The 22775-nt window shown below is 46.7% G+C and overlaps 1 protein-coding gene across 6 annotated transcripts in view; it reads right to left on the bottom strand.

Moving 5' to 3' along the window:
- Positions 1 to 22775, bottom strand: part of UNC13B (unc-13 homolog B) — a 295806-nt gene that overhangs the window by 91869 nt on the left and 181162 nt on the right. For 4 of the 6 annotated variants that reach the window (XM_042454370.1, XM_042454372.1, XM_042454367.1 and 1 more), the window contains 6 exons: positions 18544 to 18622; positions 16796 to 16801; positions 15424 to 15498; positions 13333 to 13552; positions 8355 to 8582; positions 7831 to 7972 (listed from right to left, as the gene is read on the bottom strand). In XM_042454370.1, coding sequence (XP_042310304.1) covers positions 7831 to 7972; positions 8355 to 8582; positions 13333 to 13552; positions 15424 to 15498; positions 16796 to 16801; positions 18544 to 18622 — 750 coding nt within the window. The remainder of the gene's footprint in view (positions 1 to 7830; positions 7973 to 8354; positions 8583 to 13332; positions 13553 to 15423; positions 15499 to 16795; positions 16802 to 18543; positions 18623 to 22775) is intronic. The other 2 variants (XM_042454371.1, XM_042454368.1) reach the window with 1 other exon arrangement.

Genomic DNA, 22775 nt, shown 5'->3' with positions numbered 1-22775 from the left:
TGCTTGGGGGTTTCCAGACCCTTCATCATTTTGGTGGCCCTCCTCTGGGCATGCTCCATCTTATCAACATCCTTTTTTGAAATGTTGTGTCCAGAACTGGATACAGTAGTTGAGGTGAGGCCTAACCAAAGCAGAATAGAGTGGCACTATTACTTCCCCTGATCTAGATGATATGCTTCTAGGGTCAATAGAAGGCTCAATGTTTCTCAGGCTATCTCAAGCATGGGACTGGCAAATTACTTTATCCCAGTGGGCCAGAGACCAACACCATATCTGAACCCCCCTGGCTATAACTGTTTCTTTCTTTCCTGGAAATTCACCAGGGACTGGAAAGCTTGTGGCTCAAGGACTGGCAACGACCCAGGGCCATCACTTTGAGTATCACTGCTTTAGATGAAAGGTCACTCACTACAATGCTGAAGCAAGCCCAAAAGTTTCTGCTTGGCCTTTGCCACATCAGCTGTGGGCATTAGCCCGTCCTGTTCAAATCATGTCCCTTCACTTGGTCTACAACTGCTCAAAGCAGACAACGGATTCTGTAGAAGAATCATAGAATCATAGAGTTGGAAGAGACTACAAGGGCCATCCTGTCCAACCCCCTGCCAGAGCAGGGACATGGCCTTGACTTCCTGCCCTTCCACATATTTGGGGTATTCCTCAGTGAAGTTCGGCTCCAGCCAATGGCTTCCCATGGCTCCCTTTCTGCTCACCTGACCACATTGGCCCAAGAAAGGCCTGATTCTTGGGAAAAGAACACCAGCAAAAAGCCTGACACAAAGCAGTATGCCCAGTATGGGCACATGGGCATTTGAATGCCAGTTTGCTGCTCTGCCAACAAAGCCTTCCTCTTTGCCCTGTACAGATTTCATGATATTCAAAAGAGCCCAGATAGAATGCTTTATGCCTGAGTGGCTAATCCCCTTTCCAAACGGAGTCTTTCTTTCTTGCACTGGGAAATATGATGGAGGAACTATCCTATCTCCTGCTTCTGTCCTGAAGCCAAGTGGAACTTCAGCAAAAAGACAACACCATCAGGACATGGCAAAGTTATTTTTAAAGTTACCCAGCAGGTCTCTTCCCTGCCCATACCTTCTCAGTGTCCAGAGAAAGACCAGGAAGTCTCTCTAATCCCTTTGAAAGAGACCTGGAGGGCATCTTTGGGACACTTGGGGTACAAAATGTAGCCTCACAGATAAAAATTTTGGGGTACACTGGCCACTAACCTAAACTAGCCTCAGAGGAGAAAACAAAATAGAAACAAAAACCATTGAGATTGAATATTAAATGAAAGAGATCCAAGGCAGTCTAGTAATCTAACAGGGTGAAAGAACACTTAAATTGCCGTTGCAAGTTGGTGTTGTGAGTTTGCACTAAGAGTGTGTTAATGCATGAAGCATGATAAATCTTATTTGGGAAAAATTAGCCCCCTGTGAGACAAGATATCTTTCTTTTAGGAAAGAAGAACAAATTGGTTCTCATGTTCCTAAAGTAGCAGAACCACGCAGAAGCCAAATAAAGAGTGAGATTTGTGACAATGGCCAAAGGCAATGTTATTTTCTCTGCCTCGTTTGGTGATAAAATGGATGCCAGTTAACTCAATATCGGTTTCCTATTTTTAAGAAGGGTAAATGGGACCCCCAATTGCTAGTTACATTAAAACTGAATAGGCTGGGAGATGGAGCACCAGATGGCCACTGAAGCAGCTATAGAAGCAAATGAAGTGGTTAAGATTTGGTTAAAATTACTGCAAAATTTTAAACCATTAGTCCTTTGTGGTGCATCTTATACTTTACAAAGACCAAGGCTAAATTATTAAATAATTGTGTCCTTGACATGGGTGGCAAAACTCAACACTTTACCTTACACTTATAACAACGGCCCCTGGTCTGGCCACTGCTGCCCACCCAGGACACACTTGGGCCATTCTTCCTGGAGGCTGCCTATGGTCGCAAACTCAGGAAACCAAGGAAAATAACTGCATGCATTAAGGCTGCTGCCACACTGCAGAATTACTGTGATTTGACACCGCTTTAACTGTTATGGCTCCACTGTATAGAACACTGGGAATTGTAGCTTGCTGTGAGACCAGAACTCTCTAGCCAGAGAAGGCTAAACAGCTCACAAAACTAGAAACCCCCGAATTCCACAGCACTGAGCTGTGGCAGTTAAAGCGGTGTCAAACTGCATTAATTCCTACAAAAAGCTCCCTTCACCGACACGCCATGGCTCCTTGCGGTTCCCCACGAGCCGAGTGGGAGGATGAAAGGGGAAAACAGGGGACAGGGAAAGGTTTAGGAGGCAGTGACCTTCAGATGAAGACATCTCAGCATTGTGAGCCTCATCAAGCAAAGTGGATCTGAAGACCTCCTCAGCCTTAATTAAACAGTAAACAGCAACAACAACTTGGGGGCATTTCTTGTTAACTTGGCAACCACTTTGCTGGCTAACAAAGCCTTGAATGTTTCCAAAGCCACTGTGCTGCCTGCCAGATTTCATTCCATTTGGGCAAAGACGCGGTTGTTACTCCTCCATAGAATGGAGACACTCCCTCGAGGTGTCCTTCTGTCCTTCCTAAAGCAGGCGTAGATAAAGCATGAAGCCTTTATGAGCCAGGCAAGAGAAAACCAACCACTCATCTAAACTAACGAAATGCTTTTCCGCATCATGCGCCCCCGAGGGAGAGGGAAGCGGAATTAATTGCCATAAAGCAAGCCAAAAAAGAGGAGGAGAAGTTCTGAAGAAAGAGATAAGCAGTAAAAAATAAAAATAAAGGGCTGTTAAAATGGATGAATCCTCATCGCTGTCAGGAGCTCTAGCAAGCGGGATGATGATGAAGGAACACGGTGCCAGGCAAAGGCTTCAGGGGCCGAGCAAGACCAGTGGAGCTGCCACAGAAAAGACACTCCTGCCCCACCAAACCCACAGTGTTTGGCTGTAGGGCATCCCAAGAAAAGCCTCAACAGGAGAATGCTACACAGTGGCTTTTCACAAGGAAGAAGTCAGTCCCTCGTCCCCAGCCAACTGGCTCAACTGGCCAACTGAGGGTCCAGAGCAGTACTCTGGACTGAACAAACTGCAAACCGACTGATCCCCAGCCAAAATACTGGCGGCCAGGCTCTAAAGGAATCCAAGTCTGCAGATCTTTCTCACAGGCAACCTGAAGCACAATGCTCTGCAGTCACTGAGTCTGGATGGACCAAAGTCTGGATGTTTGTGATGGGACCATTCAGAGTGGGACAAAGAGACACATGCGAGACCAGCCCAAGAGCTTCATGCAATGGAGGCAACTTAGGCATCCATCAGAAGTTGGATCCAAAAAGCACCCACAGGCTGCAAGACCTCCTCTTTAAGGGGAAGGGCAACCCCAACCAGAAAAGGCCAAACACCACTTTTCTAGTTCAGTTACATCTGTGACAAAGAGCCAGCAAGGTGTAGTGTTTTGAGTGTCAGACTAGGACTCTTGGATTCAAATCCATGCTCACACACAGAAACCCACTGGGTGATCTCTGAAGAAATCCTTTTAGAAAGCCAGAGTGGTGTAGTAGTGTGAGTGTTGGACTAAACATCTGAAAGACCAGAGTTCGAATCTCCTCTGCTCAGCCATGAAGCCCAGTGGGTAGCCTTGGGCAGGTCAGCTTCAGAGGAAGGAAAAGGCAAATCTCTTAAATGCCAGGGTGGTGTAGTGGTCTGCATGTTGGACTAAGACTATGGAGAACAAGGGTTCAAATATCCACTCAGTCATGGAAACTCACTTGGTGACTCAGAAAAAATGACACTCATTCACTTAGAAGAGAGCAATGACAATCCTTCTCTCCTTCATCTCTATCCCCAGTTTAAAGAAATCCTTTTGGTGCTTTCTGTTGATGTTTCAACCTTTCTAAGTAATTTGTGTCAACTATAAACTTTACCACCACACTGTTCTCCCTCAGATCAGGACAAGGGAAAAATATCTCTGGATAAATAAGCAGGTCCAGAGATGTTTTTTAAAGAAGCAATCGCCTCCTCTAATATGACCAGCACACCCTCTCTCTCCAATAAGCTTTCTTCACTTGATGAAGAAGCCAGTGGCATTTTGAAAGTTTGCATACGTTTTGTGCATTTTTGCTAGCTAATAAAGGTATTGCTCTTCACCTCCTCTGTATCACAAGTATTGAAGTCCAACAACATCGGGAGGCCCACAAGTTGCCCCAAACTAAAAGCACCCAATAATACCAGCAAACATTTCTGACCTCTCTTTATTATTACTTCAGGGCAGAGGAAGAATCAGCTGGCATTTTCTTCCACATAAGTCTGCCCATTTTAGATCTTTAGAATTGGGTCTCTCAGTCTGGCTACTGTCACTAGCCCTGGGGGCTAGACTAGTTCCTCCCTGCTCTCTCTTCACTGGCAACTAAAGGGCCTTTTCACTCATACCAGTTTTCCACAATTAACTGGGTGTGCAGAAGGACCTTTTAATAGATCTTGTACTATTGCTCTCATGCTTTATGCTTTAAAATGATTATTTACTATCAATTAACACTGTTTTAATAGGACAGTTTATTTAACTGTTTTTAAAAACTTCATTTTAAAACCATCATTGCTTTTTAGATGTACTTTGTTTTAATTTATGCTGTGCATCCCATGTTGGGAGAAAGATTGGATACTGACTGACCAAAGACTATTTTCCTCTGTTCTTGAGAGACAAGTCACATCCTATTACTGTATATTTTTGTGGGAGCAATGTTTCGTACTCCATCCCAGACTGCTCTATCCTGCTCCAGACACAGATGCCAGCATCATTCTGGCCTTTAAAATGCTCATGTTCCAGGATGAGCTAAAGAAACTGGGACCCTCAGAGGTTTTGGAGGGCTAGAAAGACACCTGGCGGTAAGGTGAGCCAAGTGACACTACCCTGAGCACAGTCTTACTCTCTGATGGATCAGTGCTGTGTTCAGCATCACAGGGGAAGGCTTTAAATGGCACCATTAGGACAAACCATTACTTAGGAGGAGAGTGTAAGAAGCCTGTTGCCTTTTACAGCCTTCGCCACTACGGGCTGCTCTTTTCTTTTCCTTGCACCATTAGAAATACACATTACAGCTACCTGCAGATTAAGGAATGACCAAGAGGTGCCCTGAGAACTCTGGACTGGACTCCATTGCAGGCTCTGTATACACCCAATGCTACAGTCAGCAAGTGACCTAAGGCACTCACATTAACTGTAAAGCAAGGAGCTGTATGGCAGGCACTCCAGTCCAAGTCAGTCACAGGTAAGTAATCCAGCAAGGTGAAGAAAGGAACAGGAACAAGGTCATCTGCCAGCCCAGGAGTTGTTACACCAAACCAGTTATCCAGATAAACAAAGCCAACCAGAAGTATGACACAGAGGTGTCAATGGTAGCCAGTCCAAAGGTCAAAACTATGCAAACGCAGGCAGCACTGCCAACTGTCGAGATAGAATATCTGCAAGCAACAGGATTCCAGGAACCTGCTGAAAGATTTATAGGCAACTACTTTGGGGTTCCAGGTGCTTAATAGTTCAGTGTTTCCAATTTAAAAGATATTGGGACCTATGAATCATAGAATCATAGAGTTGGAAGAAGCCACAAGAGCTATCCAGTCTAGCCCCTTACCATTCAGGAAATCATAATCAAAGCATACCCGATAGATGGCCATCCAGTCTCTGCTTAAAGACTTCCAAAGAAGGAGACTCCACCATACTCTGAGAAGTCTCTCCTTATCTCTTCTGTGAACATCAAAGGAAAGGGGTGCATCTTCAGCATCTATGCTACATTCTGCTGAGAGGACTGCTCGGATATGGAGAGGCTGTCATGATCTGGAGCCATTAACTCCTGGCAATCTAACATCCTTGCGTCCAGTTCTTCAGATTCCAGAGGTTGAGTTATGATAGGCTAAAGGTTTCAGAGTTTAAACAGCAAAGGGAGCAAAAAAAGAGGCTGAATCTCCCATTTGTTGGTGGCCAGGAACTGAGGGGCAGTGGGATTTCCCCTCTGGACAGCTCTGAAGACACAGGGCAGTAGCTGGCCAGCGCCCCCAGAGGGGATGGAGGTGTGAGGTCGTGGTGCCACCTACTTTGGACATTAACAAGAAGAAGCTGCAGCGGATGGCTCACGTCTCTCTATGTCCCGCTGACTTCCCTTTTTCATGCTGAGAGCTTAATCAACCCGATTATATCACCCCCACCATTTGTGAGCAGGGGAGGCCGGGGTCTCAGGGAAAGGGCCTGGGTGCTTCCATTTGTGTCACAGCAATCAAGGACTGATAACATGCTTCAATAAGAACAGCAGGAAGATGTGTGTTCCTTTGCGCATTCAAATTATACAGCCAAATCAGGAAACGCCAGCATCCAAATGCAAAGAGCTGCTTCCAGTGTGACACAGCGTGACAAATGTCTGCGTGCAGTGTCTGGTTCCTCTGTGGGGGGAAAGGGCCAGGTGTGGGCAGAGGGGGCTTGATGGCCATGTCCCAGCTATTTAGACAGGTAGTATACTGAGTGGTCACAGAATCACAGAGCAGGAAGGAACACAATGTCATCTAGTCCAACCCCCTGCCATGCCAGACTACACAACTGAAGCACTCCAATCTCTGTCTAAAGACCTCCAAGAACGGAGAGTCCACCTGCCAAGGCAGTCCATTTCACTATCAATCAACTCCTACTGTCAAGCAGTTCTTCCTAATATATAGATGAAATCCCTTTTATTGTAACTGAATTCACTGGTTTGTGTTTCATTCTGTGAAGCAGCAAAAAATAAGCTCATTCCATCTCCCAGATGATGACATACTTTCAGAGACTTAAATACAGCTATCGTACTACCTCTCTGTCTTCTCTTTTCCAAGCTAAACATACCCAGCTCCCTCAGTCATTCCTCACAGGGCTTGGTGATTCCCTGAACTTTGGCTATCCCAGTCACCCGACTCTGGACACCTTCCAGCCTGTCAATCTCTCTCTTGAATTGTGGTGCCCAGAACTGGACACAGGATTCCTCCAGGCCAGGCCTGACCAAAGCAGAAGAGAGTAGGATGATGACTCTTTCAATCTGGACATTATACTCATGTTGATATAAGAAGCCTGTGAGATCATTTGTCCTGGGATAGTAATGAATGAAACCCAAGAAGGGGGCATGTGATGGACGGCCCCACACCCAGGTTGGGCCTCAGTTTACTTACATTAGGTCACACAGGGGGCCCCTCAGAGTTCAAAGGAACATAGATGAGGAACAGTTACCAAAATACACACAGAACAGGGTTCATAAGGAAGGGAAGGCTCTCCAGCTGCCATCTGAAGATGTTTCTTTGAATCTGTTCACAAGGTCCTGCCTCCTTCATGCTTCCTCACCTTGTAAGAGGGCAGTGCAGGTGGAGAGGATGCAGCTAAGCAGGACTCCTGAGCAGCTTTTCCAGTTCAGGAATTCCCTCCCTGAAAGGCCAGTTCATCTTCCTTCCTCTTGCTCTTCTGGGAGATCTGGTAGAACCCTCACCCTCCCACCCAATCTGAATGAGTTTGGAGGCCTGGCAGCCTAACCTGTTATCTGCTGTTATTTATTATGTGGTTGAGGCTATTTATTTGCTGTTTTACAGTATTAGTATTCTGTCATCCTGCATTTTAATACCCTTCCGAATTTTATTTTGATAACATTTTAAACTATTTCAAATTTATTATCATTATATTAGTATTATTGACTTCTCCCCTCTTTTTACAACCTTGTTTTTATTTGGCTGTTTTCGTTTTGTTAGCTAGTGGAACTATTTTATATACCAAAAGCAGTATAAAACATTCTCAATAAAAAATAAGAAATGAGATGCCACGGGGACCATGCTAAGGATACTTACAAATGGAACTTCTCATCCCAAATGGGATTCAGATTCCCAAAAATGGTTTTTGTTCTCTTCTTGGTTTTGCCCACTTGTACAGTCACATAAGGGTCACTGGATCCCGTTTTGTCCTTGGCTTGCAGGCCCTGGGCACAGACCACTGCAGGCAAAAAGACATCCTTCAGCATGACACACAGAAAAACACACAGCAGGCCCTTCTAGGTCTTGTCCAAGAGCTGCCGTTGCACAGTTCCTGTTCCTGCCACTCCCACATACTCCCACCCTGAATAATAATAACAATAATAATAAGATTTATTTATATGCCGCTCAATCACTGGGAATCCAGGCGGCATACAACAGAGGGGATAACAGACGATTCCCTGCCCTCAGGCTTACAATCTAAAAAGATGCGACACAAAAGGAGAAGGGAATGGTGGGAGGGGAGGGGATCAGGTCCAGCATTCTTCTCTTCACCTGATGGAGCTGGGCCTGCCTGGTCAACTCCCTCATAGGCCTTGAATGGCTTGCATGCCCTTGCTTACCTGTGATGGTGATTTTGGCAGACCATTTGGAGGTGCCATCCAGAACACTCTGCTTCACAGTTTTCATCTGCTGAGCATGAGTTGTTTTGCTTTCGCTGAAGACATCTCTGATGAGGTCAAAGATCTCTGGCTTGTTCCTCTCTCGTATCTTCATGCGATCCTTCATGGCCATGATGATGTTCTGAGTGCGATCCTCTGCACCATGCTTCGAACTCTTCTCTGCCGCTCCTTTGAAAGACATGGAAAAAAGCGATAAGCAAGCGTCAGCCTGAAACTGCTCTTGTTCTATTTATTTATTTAGCTATATTATTTATTTTAATACACATATTTTGACTTTCTCTCACACAGGATACAAGCAATTCCTACCCAGGAATCATGCCACTTGGCCAAGAAGTAGGGCCCAATCTTCTTCCCTTTTGCCCATATTATTTGGTATATAATCTACCAGATTATATGTCCTCTCCTAGGGAGCCGTTATAAGAGGATAGTCACCATCAAATCTGTGCTGTTCCCTCCTTAACTTATGAGCTTGGTTTATTAGACTAGGCATCTTCTGTGCAGGAATTCTATCTGCCCCTAATGCTCATATGGGCACTATCAGTGTGTGTGTGTGTGTGTGTGTCAATCTAAAAGCAACACACAAAGCCAGGTGGTAGTGGGAAAACTCCCTGTGCTTGAACCCTGGTGAACAGACTACATTGCTAGGGTAGGATGAATGGTTCCTCACTCAAGAGATCCTGGAGCCCAGCAGGAACATCCCAGGGGGAAAGAATTCCAGACAGAGCAGCCTCCTCAATGGAAGGCTGTTCCAACAGGCTGAAAGGTGCAGACCATGCTGCAAACTGAGTCTGACATGGATCCTCTTTCACTCCACTTTCACTGCATTCCCAACTCACCATTTTAAGACCCCCCCCCCATCTGACGTGCTGTGATTGGTGATGGAATCAACATATGGAAACGGGCCAACACATCAAGAAAAATCTAAGACTATAATGACATTGAGCTCCTATGACAATATGCCACCTTGATTTTATCACAGAAAATGTCAAAGTAACTAACACATATGAAGCTGCTTTGTATTAACTTAGTCTGTTGCTCCAACTAGGTAGGTAGAGGATTTCTGCTAAATGGAAGACAGCCATTAAGTCAGTCAGCTGCATACTGTTTTTAACAGAGTTTTGAGATCTGTCTCTTTCTGACCACCTGTCAGCAAACCAAAGGGCAGAACAGATTGAGCTTCCTGCTCTTAATGATGACAAAAGCACAACCATGCAATTGTTTGTGACAAAGCCAAAGCAAGAGTTGGAGATGTGGGCTCAGAAATAACAAGGGAGAGCTTAGATGCCGAAGAACAGAATTGGAAATCCAAGACAACTGAGTGAGGAATGGCGAAAGGAGCTGGGTACCTGTTTAACCTGGAGAAGACTGAGTGATGCTATGATACATCAAAAGAGTAGCCATGTTAGTCTCTTACAGCATTTAAAGGCAAAAGGGAGGGGGGAATGGGAATGCGGCAGCACTATTAAGGCTAACTGGCTTTTATTTTAGTATGCATTTTCATGGTTATAAACCCACTTCTTCATACGCAATACAGAGTCTTCAAGTGTCTGAAGGGCTGCCACCACATGCTTTTCTGCAGCTCGAGATGAATAACCCTGAAATAATGGATTCTAACTACAAGAAATCAGAGTTCAACTAAACCTTAGGAAGAACTTCCTGAGAAAAAAGGCTGTTTGATGGTGGAAAGGACTCTTCAGAAGGTGGTGGGATCTCTTTAATTTGATATTTTTAAAGAGGCTGAATGCCCATCCCTCCAGGATGCTTCAGCTGTGTGGCAGAGGGTTGGACTACATGAGCCTTGGATTCTTTTCTAAAGCCCTATGGGTCTGACATTTTCTGAAAAGGAAATGCTCCTTTTTTGTAACTTGACATGTGGCATGCATACAGCTGACTGAAAAGACCACAAAATAGCCTAAAGACAGCAGCATGAGGTGCTTTGCGATCACCCAAGCGCCTCCCACTTCCTTGCTGGGCCCATACAATGTGGTTGTGACTGAGGAGTGCTACAAAGGAGCGTGGGCCATACCGGAAGTGGGAATACCCTCACAGCTTCCCTTCTTCTTCACAAAGTGTTGTTTGCCGTGATGGAGAAAGACCAGCCTCCCCTACCCCCCCACTGAAGGTATAGATGGAGGACATCTGTTAGGTAGGAGGGTAATGCCTGAAAAGGATTTGTTCTTGAATCCTAAAATAGGCCTTGCGATTTAAAATACCTCCCCCTTCTTCTACGCAAAACATTTGACAGAGAGCCCCATGACAAAACTGGCACTTGTGAAGGTTGGGCTTTAATCATCAGTTCTCAGCTCCAAGGTTTGCAAAAATGGGGGGAGGGGGGAAATCCCAAGTGACACAAAGCCACCCATTTCTGAAGCCTGCTGCTGCCATACTGAAGCACTACCAAACGATAATGAGCTTGTGTTGCTGACTCAAAGAAAGTGCTTGATTTTCTTCCAGGAGGCGTGACTCAAGAGAGCAGCAGCGTCAGAGGTCCACCTTCCTTGCAAGGACTCCAGGGATACCCCCTCTTCATTGCTTCCATGACTAGAAACACTCCCTCTTCTTTGGAAGACCCAGCAACTGCACCCTCCCTCCCTTCTCCAAATGAGGAGACTCATACTGGGCATACACATCTTGCCTGAAGGCTGTTAAAATATTATGCCCTGCCATGAAATCTGATTCCAGGTCATACAGGAGCCACACCATCTTCCTGCCCCAAGGTTGAAGTGCTGAGAAGAAACACAGCAAGGGAACCTAAGAAAAGGACATTAAAATTCTTTGTATCCAAACGGCAAAGCTTGCTTTTAGGGCTTCATATAATCCTACAGTTGGAAGAGACCCCAAGGGCCATCCAGTCCAATCTCTAGCAAGTATATCACAACAGCAAGTACATTTCTAACCCAAAAAGAGTCCTCGAGGCAGACTCGCTCCCTGGCATTCAGAAGGCAGGCCTTTTGGCACAAGCTAGTTGGGATTCCAGTGAAAGCCTTGAGCAGGCTGCCCCTGTGATTTCCTAGTTGTGGGCAGGAAAACCTTGCCAATCTCAGCATACCAAGTCAAAGTCAAACTTTTCTGCTTCCTCACAGGATCTGCCATTTGGGCATCAGTGCTTTTGCTGCACTTGTTGCAGCCCATGTGTGAGGTTTCTATTTATGTGCCACTGCAAAACAGGTGTTCCGTTTACTCCCCCACAAAGCTGTTAAAAACATATCTGTCCTTAACAATGCAAAGAACCATTATGCAAAGGGCAAGGGGGAGAGCTGAGAGGCACTCTGAGAGGCTGTCTCTGAAATTGGGCTCCAAGATATCCCTGCTTCGAATCACTCTCCAGATACAACATGGCCCAAAGGTTCCAGGGACCACATACAGAGGCAAAACACACACAGCCAAGTGGGTATGAATCCAGAATCTGCACCAGTGCCTCTCCTTTTCATGTGCAAAGACATCCCTTACAATTTTATTTATCTATTTAATTCATAACTTCCCTTTCTAGCACCAATGGGACTCTCACATGGTGGTCCTAGCCCACTGAAAAATAATTACTCCCAATGGGGATTGTTTGTTTTAGAGTGAAGATTAGAATGGGGTTGAGGAAGGCCCCCTTGACAAGGAAAACAAAGCCTTCTACTTCTGAGAGTAGTGGTGATAGCAAGCAAGAGCAAGCCTAAACAGTTGGGTGGGTGGGTGCATGAATTATAATGGTCCTTCGTTCTACCCTTTTTCCCCAGTTCCATGTGTAAAGCTCTGTCATTTGGTGAGGCTTTCTTTGCTAAGTTCATTCTCTAAGTCAGGCCTGCACAACCTATGGTCGGGGGCCACATGTGGCCTGCCAAAGAATTTCATGCGGCCCTCAAGGATGTGGAACAACTTCAAGGGTCCACCACTGCCTGGCTGTCTCCCAAGGAGAAGGCCAGGCAGAGGAGTAGGAGAACAGGCAAATGCTTGACCTGCAAGGCTCCTACCACCCCACTTTTTCCTGAGGAGAAGGCTGGGCAGTGGAGGAGGAAGATGGGTGAACACTCGCTCTGCAAGTCTCCTCCACTGCTCAGCTTTCTCCCAAGGAGAAGACTGGGTGGGGGTGGAGGATGGGCAAATGCTTGCCTGCAAGTTTTCTCCATCACCCTGCTTTTTCCCAAGGAGAAGGCAGGGTGGTGACAGAGGATGAGGGTGGACTAACACTGCCCTGCAAAGCTCCTTTGCTGCTCGGCTTTCTCCCAAGGAGAAGGAGGGGTGGAGGAGGAGGATGGGCAAGCACTCACCTACAAGGTTCCTCTCCCACCTGGTTTTCTCCTGAGAAGGCCAGGTATTGGAGGAAGAAGAAAGGCAAACATTTGCCCCTCAAGGCTCCTCCATTGCTTGGCTTTCTCCCAAGGAGAGGTCTGGGCAGAGGAGGAGGAGTACAGGATTTATTCTGTGAAAGATTTGCATGTGTGTGTGGGGGGGGGGGGGAGGTCACACAGAAAACAGTATTTTCTGTGCAAGAAATACTATTTTCTGCATCAAAACTAATATTTCCACATAGAAAATGATATTGGTTGTGAGAAAATGTTACAGCTTGGGACTTATCCTGCACAAAATATACACTTTTTAAAACACTTATTAAAAAGCATTTTCTGCACATTTTCAGCCTTTTGGGCATCCCAGGGAAACACTGAATCTAACAGCCTATGCAAATTGTGAACCAGAGTCTGGGGTGCCACCACAAGAGTTGGTTCAGCTTCCTCTTCTCTTCACTACAACATCTCCGAGTCCTGAGAATTGTTCCTCTTTTTCCCTCCCTCTAAAGCTCTGGGCATTTTCAGTTGTTGTTGTTTTTTGGTGTGTGTGTGTGTGCTCCCTGCCCCAGAAAAAGCATGAGATCCCAAGGATCACTTCCGCTCCCACCCACCCCAACCACCCAGAAACAAGTGCAGCCACTCACTCTGCAAGCAGTCGGCGTTGAGCAGGTCTTGGCATTTCTCGTGGCATTTCACCCCACACTCGGTGCAGCGCATCCCTTGCCGGGCAATGCCCCACAGCAGCCCTTCACACTCGTAGCAGTAGGTGGGGGTGGTGGCCGTCCACACCTCAAAGTTGTGGGGCGTTGTGCAGGAGATGGGGTAAATTAAGGCCTGCAAGGTCTTCTTATAGACATGGGATTTCTGAAAGAAAACAAAATGACAAGTCACCCCCTAAACGCCAAAGCTTAACTGTTTTGCTGTTGGCACTAGTGTTTCCAGAAATAATTTCCATTTTCTCAATGGGAGAGAATTCCAAAACAATTCTAAAGCAACCCAAACCCTCTGGTTTTTGGGCAGGGGTAATAAACTAATGGCCCACCAGATGTTGCTAAACCACAGCTCTTTCAGCAGTGCTGAGGCCATCTGGGGCTGATGGGAGCTAGTGTCCAAGCATCAAGGCTGAGTTCTGTGTTGTATTTTCCAAACCAAAAAAGAAAGAGTGAGGGAAATGGGGGGATAGCTCCTATGTCAAGCATGCATACTCAAATCTGCACCCACAACTACACATTGGTTGCCCTGTCCCCACCCATTTGCTGAATGCCGACAATGTGCAATCATCTATGTACCTCCTAATGTGTTTGTTGTTTCTGAAGTCTGAGCAAATCAAGTGGTATGCAGAAGGGAGGTTACATGCCATCCAAGAAGGCACAATTGCATATGGAACTGGTTACACTGGTGGAAGTCTGTTTACGCAACCACGAACTGACTACAGACACTACACAATAGCCCAAAAAGTACAGCCTCACTTGTGAGGGAACTTAGTGCATGTAGAACATCAAGGGGCTGAGCAGACAGGACAGGCAGGCCATGCTGGGGCTTTACTGGCCCAGGTGTTAACCTGTATCAGTTCCCAGGTCAGATAGGTGTTTACATGCCTGCTCGTCCCTGTGCCACTGATCTGGTACTGCCACACACTCCTCACCTCCATCCATTGATGCCGCTCATGAGTAGATCCCTGTCACTGCTTCTGATGTGGAAACGGGATACCTGGCTACTTCCACATGCCTAGGTGCCCCATTTCTGCATTAGACGTTGCAACAGGGGTTTACGCACTAGTGAGTTTGATGAACAAAGGTAAGGAGTAAGCAGGGTTGTCTGAGTTAACTGGCTTTGCCATGGAGTTTGCAAAAAACCTGTGACAAACGGGGTTCAATTTGATCTGCATTAACCTGGATCCACATCCAGTCTGCCAGGATCTGGCCTGATCCTGGCCCCTAGGTTTTGGCCTGCGTCATCCAAACAGAACAATGTGAGGCCAGGGGGACATGGGCCTTTTGGCCTTTGTGGACAGTCCCCAAGATTCCAGCCTTAATCCCAGAGGAGCTCTGAGTTTGCTTCCAGGCTGGGGGGGGGGGTGCCCCTTTCCAGCCCTTGCGAACTGCCTGGAAAGTAAGGCCAGAGCCATGGTGTGCAACTCACCGAGGCTCAGACCAAGTAGAGGCCTGTCCATGATACTCATGGCAACTGTGCACTCCTGACCTCTGTCCCTGAGGTGATAGCACTGTGTGGGAAGCCCCCTGCCACCCTGCTCAGAGCTGCTGCAGTGCTTAAAGGTGAGCCCTGAACACGCATTTTGAAAGGCCAGGCAAGGAGTTGGTACTGGCTTTCTTGCCAAACCTTTTAGCAGAGAACTATTTTATTCCTTCTCCTCCTATGCTGCATTTTCTTGGCAGGCCCATATAAATAATTAATACCCCCCCCCCCATTGTTCCTGTAATGGCTTTCTGTGGGAACACATGTAACTCTTTTTTGTGCTTTTCAAAGCAAGCCCCCACCCCCCACCCTTTTCGTGCTATTTCAATCTCTCCTGGCTGACAAGGGTGGAAGTTCCTCCCCAGCCATTCATTCTGTGCCCAAGTCTACCCACCTTGACTGGCAGTCTCTCTCTCTCTCTCTCTCTATGGGGGCCCTGCGGTGTGCCAATTTGTACTCCAAGAACAGTCTGAGCACCACTTGAACCCCCGTCCCTTCCCCCTTCCCAGAACAGGAAAAGCCAACCCTCTGCTCCTTACCAGCTCCTCATCCTTAAGAGAAGTTCGGGTGGCCATCGCTGACGTAATGCCGGCCTTCCGGGACTGGACCAGTGACTGGGAAAGGACAGAAGCCACAGTAATTTGAAGCACACTCCAAAAAGAGGCTCACAGACTATCAAGATGGGGGCTACATGGGATGGGGTCGGAGTCTGGGAATGGGGCAGCACCTCTGCCAATATCAGTAAGCCTGAATTCTTTGAGGCGGACGCAGAATATGCCATAAAATGAACATCAGTGAATAAAGTATCTTAGTGTATTTATCAGCCACTTTGCCCTGCTATGCCATCCCTTCATTGCCTGAGCCAATTTCTGTGCCCCTAAACCTGCTATTCCACTTAATCTTTAAATTATATCTCCTTCTCAAGGGATGCTCACCAGCCAGCCAAGCCAACCAAGAAAGGCCATCATGCCATTTGAGCTGGAAGGACCACAAGGAACCCTTCCATGTCTTTCTAGATGGACACCCACAGGATCGCCTCATGGGATCCAAGGGCCCAATTTAATCCCACCTCTTGCTTCAAGATGAAAGGCAAAGTGTGCCCCAAAGGACCCTCAACCTTTTGGGGAGAGTAGTCAGTGAAGTATCACACCTTGACTGCAGAACATAGTCAGAAAGTTTCCTTCTCTCTGCCCCTACTTACGATACTAAAGATGGGAAGAGCAAACAATTGCTTCACAAAAACTCATACACATTTTTGTCAGTTTTAAGCACTGTTATTTAATCTGTTTACCACCAACCCACCATTCTCCTGCCATTGCCTGGATAGGATCCACTACACCCAGTTCCCTTTCCTACCTGTTAATGCAGTGCGCTCCCATGCACACACTCTAGTTCCTTTTCAAACAGAACTGTGTGGAGTTGTTAGGAGGAAAGTGCCATTGGGCCAGAACCAACTGTCCTGTTTGTAGTGTCATGAATGGAGAACAGGGTAGGTATGTGTGGATGGGTCTCCATGCCATGCTTGCTAACCATCGTCAGCTGGAAAGAATCCACCCAGTGGCTGCCCAGTCCAATACCTGAGTACCCAGAGCTCCCTACAACTAAAAGGCAGCTTAGCATTCCCTATATGCACTGAGCTCCCCCACACAGCTAGAGATGAGGTGAGGCGAGGTGTAGGTACAAACTCGAGAAAACAGTCCAAGATGGCTAGGCGAGTGCTGTGTGGGTTCTCCAAGCCTTAGAAAGGGTAAGGTAGGGGATGATGGCAGGGAGCACCCTCCATTTGCCAAACTGCAGAAAGCAACATTCAGAAGGGCGGGGGGGGGGGGGGGTTCATGGGAAACAACCCAAAAGGGAAAAGCAAACAGATCTACTGCACGGACAGTGTTGGTGGCTGTGGATCTCACTTACCATGGCCTGTGGGAAGGGAGTGTCAGCATACAAGAGAAGCATAACAGGTTAATTCCATTAGTGCCACCATCCCAAGGGCTCCAAACACAGGGGACTTTCTTTCCCGTGGCAAGATCAGAGACGCAACCATCCAAGGTAACTCCCAACTGTTACAATTTAAGGCAGACTAGTCTAGCTGCTTGGCTTTTCTACACATTCTGATGTGAGTGTTTTTGAAATAATTGATCCTGTCTGAGGCTGTCCCTGTATTGTGCAGCTGTAGCACTTCCATGCCACTTCAAATGGAGCCTTCCTATGGACTCCTGGGACACCTATTTTAGCAAATTACTTAGAATTGTATATTACAGAATTGTAATGCACACATCCCAACTACAGTTCCCAAAGTACCCTGAACTGATCTCCAGCCCCTCTTCTCAGGATACCTTTGGAAATGTAATTCAGGGGAGTGGAGGAAAGCAGTGATTCTCATACACTTGCCCTCCAGGCATTTTGGAATTTTTCACTCAGAATCCTCAGCAAGCATAGCCAAAGGTCAGAGCTAAACTCCAAAGTATACAGAGGACCAAGGACTGAGAATCACTGGACTAGAGCTCTCTAGGAGGGGAATTATTACTACACTTTGACAAGCTAAAAATCCTGGGATTCTGTACAATGTAAACATAGCAGTTAAAGTGGAATTACACTGACAAAATTCTGTGGGACAGATATACTGGGAAATTGGCCTTGTTCAGTGATACTGAGAAGGAACCTCTAGAAACCCACGTTCATTTACTGTTGAGGTTCAGCCATTACATCTTTGAACTGTCATAAACAGGTTTGAATAACCAGGGAAATCTCTTAACCAACAAATGGAATGACTTCTCTCTACACATCACCCTGACTTACTACTTAAAACTCTTCTATCCTCATCCAAAGCATTTGTCCTACTTTGAATCATGCTAAGTTTGTCAAATTCTGTACTCAGCAATGTTTCTCTCTTCCAAGTTTGATTCTTCTTGGTATAATGTCTTAAACACTTTCAAATGATGTGTAAATTACATAATCGTTTACCTCCAGTGTCCTCCTATAACAAATACAGGATGCCCTATAGGGATCAGAGGCCTTCATCATTAAATTAGTTTGGTTTGAAGAAAAAAGGCAAAGCTGCCTTTGGGACAAAGTACTATACAGAGTTTTCCAAGGTGAATGCCACTCTTAGAATCCTGCTGGGGCTAAACAGAAGTTAAAGATCAGGAGCAGCATATAGTGTAACATGCTAGTATTGAGTGCTTTGGAAATAAAGGGGAAAAGTTTGCAAAAGACCAGAATTCCACCCAGTAAGCATAATCAAAACAGAGGCCAGGTCAAGTTTTAGCAGATCTTGGAAATGTTATGTCTAAGGACAGTACTTCCCACGGGTGAAGATTTTTGGGGAATTCTAATCCAAAAGGTAACTAAATTTTCAGGTCTGTAAAACTGCAGTAATGTTTTAAGAAGGGATTGTATTTTCCCACCCACCCCTTTTGGGAATTTATCATTATCATCATCACTACCACCACCAGCACTTAATTCACTGAAGGAGAAGATGGTCTTGTTCTGGTGCTCCACTCCCTCCATGTAATTGTTCTCAGCACTGACAGTACTAGGGATCCAAAATTATATATGTCAAACGCATCACAAAACAGTTTTCTTCTGGAATATTTGTGCACTTGTGCAGCAATATAACACAGGCCTCACTGCTTTAATGGGGAGGAGGGAAGGACTCTCACCAGGTCACTGACAAGTGGGATGGGTTTCCTCTTGCGCAGATCAGGCATGCTGTCAATGCCATAGAGACCCCCTGCTGGCCTGCAAATAAAAGGAGGGAAAGCATTAGGGTAGGCAGAGGAGGGAGGCATAAATATCTCAAAGGCACAAGATCCCGTCTGATCTAAGCAGGGTCAGTCCAGGTTAGTGCAATCGCCCTCCACATTTGTGGGTAAAGCATTTGCAGATTTGATTATTCAGATTACTGTATTTGCTGCCACTTCTGCTGCTGCCACTACGATGCCACTTTTAACAAGTACTTCAATAAGTTGGGTGCTGCTGGGAGGAAATCAAATTGCTGTGGTGGCTGGGCCTGGCCCCTTGTGTGGGTTGGCAGGGGATGGGACAGGGGAGTGTGAGGAAGGCAAGAGTAAGTGTGTATTCCAACATTCACTCATGTGGATAGGTAAGGGGAAAGGAGATGGGGCATGTGTCTCCTTTCTCCCTCTTTCTTCCCTACCCCATCCCCTTCCCCCCTCCAGCCCAAGGGAGGGAGTGAGGGAAGACATGCCCAGCCACCCTCCAGTACAGTTACTACTGTGTGTTTAAATACAGTTTTAGAGGGGCGTCTTCATCGTTTTCCAATTTTGTGAGGGTCCTGTGCCCCTAACCCCCATAGAAGGTGAGAGCTAACTGAACTTAGATGGGAGACCACCAATGAATAAAGTTGTCGTAGACTCTATTTCAGAGGAAAGAACTGGCAAAACCACCTCTGAGGATTCTTTGCCTAAAAAACCCATACAGACAACTTGAAAGCACACATACGCGTACGCACACACACAGGCAGGGAGGACATGCAATGACCTCCATCCTCAGTCAGCCAGAACCCTGGTGGAGTGGAGCAAGGCCTCCGGTGGACAACACAAGAGACTCCCTGGGGCAATAGGGCAATCAATATGCAGGAAAGGAGCCAGCCATACCCTGGGAAGAACCAACACCAAAGAGGAGAGAATGATGACGAGGGCACAGAGATGCCAAGAATGCTGCTATAGCAAATAACCTTGACATGCCTGAACGCTAAGAAACTTTTGTGTGGCATTAAACCTGCAAATTATTCTGTCAGTGCCAATTACACACAGCACAGGCACCTCTAAAGGTTCTGAAAGTGGAGTAATTTGCCCAAATCCATCCCATAAAGACATTAAATCATGTTTGCTCTTCTTCTTTTACCAATGAGACATGGCAAGCTGAAGCAGAGAAAGTGCTAGAACCCACCATGCAGATGTGTTGAACCCCACAGTTCTCCCAAAGGAAAGGAGAGCATTTTATTAAAAATGTGAAACAACTACTTCTTCAGACGCATGGAGAGTCAGAGGGCAGCACTCACTTTGGCAGCTGCTGTAAAGCTGGACAGTTTTAGGTGAGCTTGTGGTTCTAATTGGCTTTGCCCCTTGCAGGTGAAACCTGGAGTTCAGCTGAAGCATCTTTGGCAAAAACTGGCTCCAGGAAGAGACTCTGGTGGGAGGTGTGTGTGTGAAGGAGGGAGGGTCCAGCTGATGGGGAGCAGCCAAGGAAAACATGTGGACCACCAAGCCCCAATCTGTAGGCATTCCTGGTTCACTTGGATGACTAGTGTGCAAATATTATCATAGAGGGAGCGAGAGAACAAGACCTCCCTCTGTTCTCCCCAGGCTCATGCTGTTTTCATATATGGTGACCTAATGTCCACTGCCCCCCCAAACTCCAAGCTCAAAAGCCCCCACCCAGTTCCAACTTTCCTTTGCATGGGACTTGCTCTGCCCCTTGATCAGTAGGGCTTGCCCCTCTCTGCGCTTTTCCTGGCTCTTCAATATTACTCCCAAGGTGTAGTGACAGAACTATGCACAGTATTCCAAGTAAGAATGGCTTTTGGGGGGGGGGTACTTTTCCCAACTCTTTCCTAACAACCCACAGAGTAGCACCTCTGCATTCCCCAGACCCTGACCCCACCAGGCTCTATCTGATGTTAGGATTTTAAATTTAATTAATTTCTGGCACCAGTGAACACCAATTCAGATTGCTTTGCACTGCATCTACCCTTTTATTACTCCCTTCCTCAGTGAGAAAACTTCTGAAGTTCTCCACAATTCCTTTCTGTATTTACCCCTCTGAATAATCTGGTGTTGTGGCCAATCATGGCCACCTCCCTGCTTACCTCTAACTCAAGATCCTTACCAAACAAAATGCCCCTGAGGGACACCCCCTTTGTACAAACCATGAAAGAGGTTGAAATCCTGACAAGCAAGGAAAAAAAGTTCCAGGAGCATTTCAGTGGGTTGAGATAAATCTCAACCGTTCCCTGTTGTGCTGCAGGTGAACAATATCATGGATTGAAGCTGTCGCTGAAACTTTAAATATTGTTGTACTGTAGTAAGTTACATATATTTCATGCTGAATAACTCTAGGGAGGATGTTATTGGTGCCTGACTAGAAGTCTATTGCCCCAGGAGAGAGCTTGTCATCTTTAATAACACCTTGTCACATTGACACCCGGAGACGTTTGCAGGGACGTGAGAGCAGCAGAGGGAGAAAAGAGTGGGTGGGCATTGTGGGTGGGGGGAGGCAGGGCTCATGACTATCCCTCCAGAATGACAGCAAGGACTATTGCCACCGATCTAGGTCACAAAGCCCCCAGGTGGGCTGGGCAGGATAGGCTCCACAGCCACCCTCTCCCCTGCAAATACCTGGACTTTTCACCAGCCAAACACCCACATCCCTGGATCGCTCCTCACCTGCTGCTTCTCTTCGCCTCTCACCAAGTTTCCCAAGCTAAGCTTTCACAGACACACCAGCTCTGCTTAACCAGCTCCCTTTCCTCCTCAGTTACTTTCTCTTGTTTCTTTCCTTCCAACTGGCTGTTGCTGCTTCCAGTTCTCCAATCCAAGAACTGTTTCACCAGGGGCTTTGCTGTGGCCACCTACATCCGCCTCCTCTGGATCTTTCTTGTCTTAGGTGACATTCGTAAAGCCACATCTGAGATACTCTGTAAGCAGCTGGGCCTGCACCACCAGGCAGATGCGTTTGGCAGACCTTGTTAGCAGCATGGCCAAATGCTAACAGCTGCCCAGCAACACAGGCAGGGTCAATCTACATTAGTGACCTTCTTTGCATTAGCTTGTCAGTTCCAGACTAAGAAAACATATGAAGGCTGGGAATGGACCTGGGGAGTGAATTTCCTCTGTTGCTAACTGGTTTGTTAAGATCTGGTAGCTAATAGAGGAAAGAAGGGTCAAAATTGCACACTTTGGCTTTCTCCATTTACTTCTGTATTATATAACCCTAGGGAGTCCATCTTCTGTTGGCCTCACCTGGGGTGGAAATGTATACACCTCAGCCTACAGGGTTCTCATTTGCTCAGCCAGGGAAAATAGGATCACCAGCCTGAGATGATCTGGGTAGTTAAGGCCCAAATTACTGTATCCCATTGGCCATGAAAGGGCTGGAAGGCTTCTCTGCTGTAGACCACCTGCTGCATCCATTTACCACAAACAGACCTTATCTTCTAGCAGTAACATGTGTCCTTGTTTGGTTCCAACAAAGTCTTGGGGAGGCCCAGAACTACAACCAGTTCTGACACAAAACACGCTCTCTGCCTCAGGTGTTCCTCTTGCGTGCTCTTGTACTGCACAGCAGACACACAGAGGAGGGAAACTGATCAAATCCAATTAGCACTGGGGGCAGCTGGAGCTCCCAAAAGGCTCACCTTTTGCCATCAACCAACAGGGTAAGTGACTGCAACAGGACAGGCTCTGAAGTGCAGATGTGGCCTGGGTGGGGATCAGCTCAGGACCTGGGGGTTGGTGGGGAGGGAGCGGCCTTCCCTTGGTGTGTGGCTGGCAACAGGCACCGGGAAGCCCCACCTTCAGTCTTCTGACATCCTCTCCATTTATCTCTGGGCCTTTCTTCATCATTTAGAGTCACTATTCCAGTGGACATCACTGTTCTGGGATCAGGACCAGGAAGGACCAACCATAGACTGAAGCTGAGGAATACTTCCCTATGACAGAAGGGGACTCCAAGTTTCCCACTAGCTTGGCTGAAGTGCAACCACCTGGGATACATTTTCCAAGAGAGCCGAACAGTATGAATGTGCACATTCTGGAAGCAGATCATCACAAACAGAGAAGGTGGTGCTCAGCCAAAGAGGGAGGGAGGGAGGGAGGGAGATAGATAGATAGATAGATAGATAGATAGATAGATAGATAGATAGATAGAT

This window comes from Sceloporus undulatus, chromosome 2, assembly GCF_019175285.1.
Source record: "Sceloporus undulatus isolate JIND9_A2432 ecotype Alabama chromosome 2, SceUnd_v1.1, whole genome shotgun sequence".
Lineage (NCBI taxonomy): Eukaryota > Metazoa > Chordata > Lepidosauria > Squamata > Phrynosomatidae > Sceloporus > Sceloporus undulatus.
Note: the sequence above shows the minus strand (reverse complement) of the source record. Positions and strands in the feature narration are given on the sequence as shown.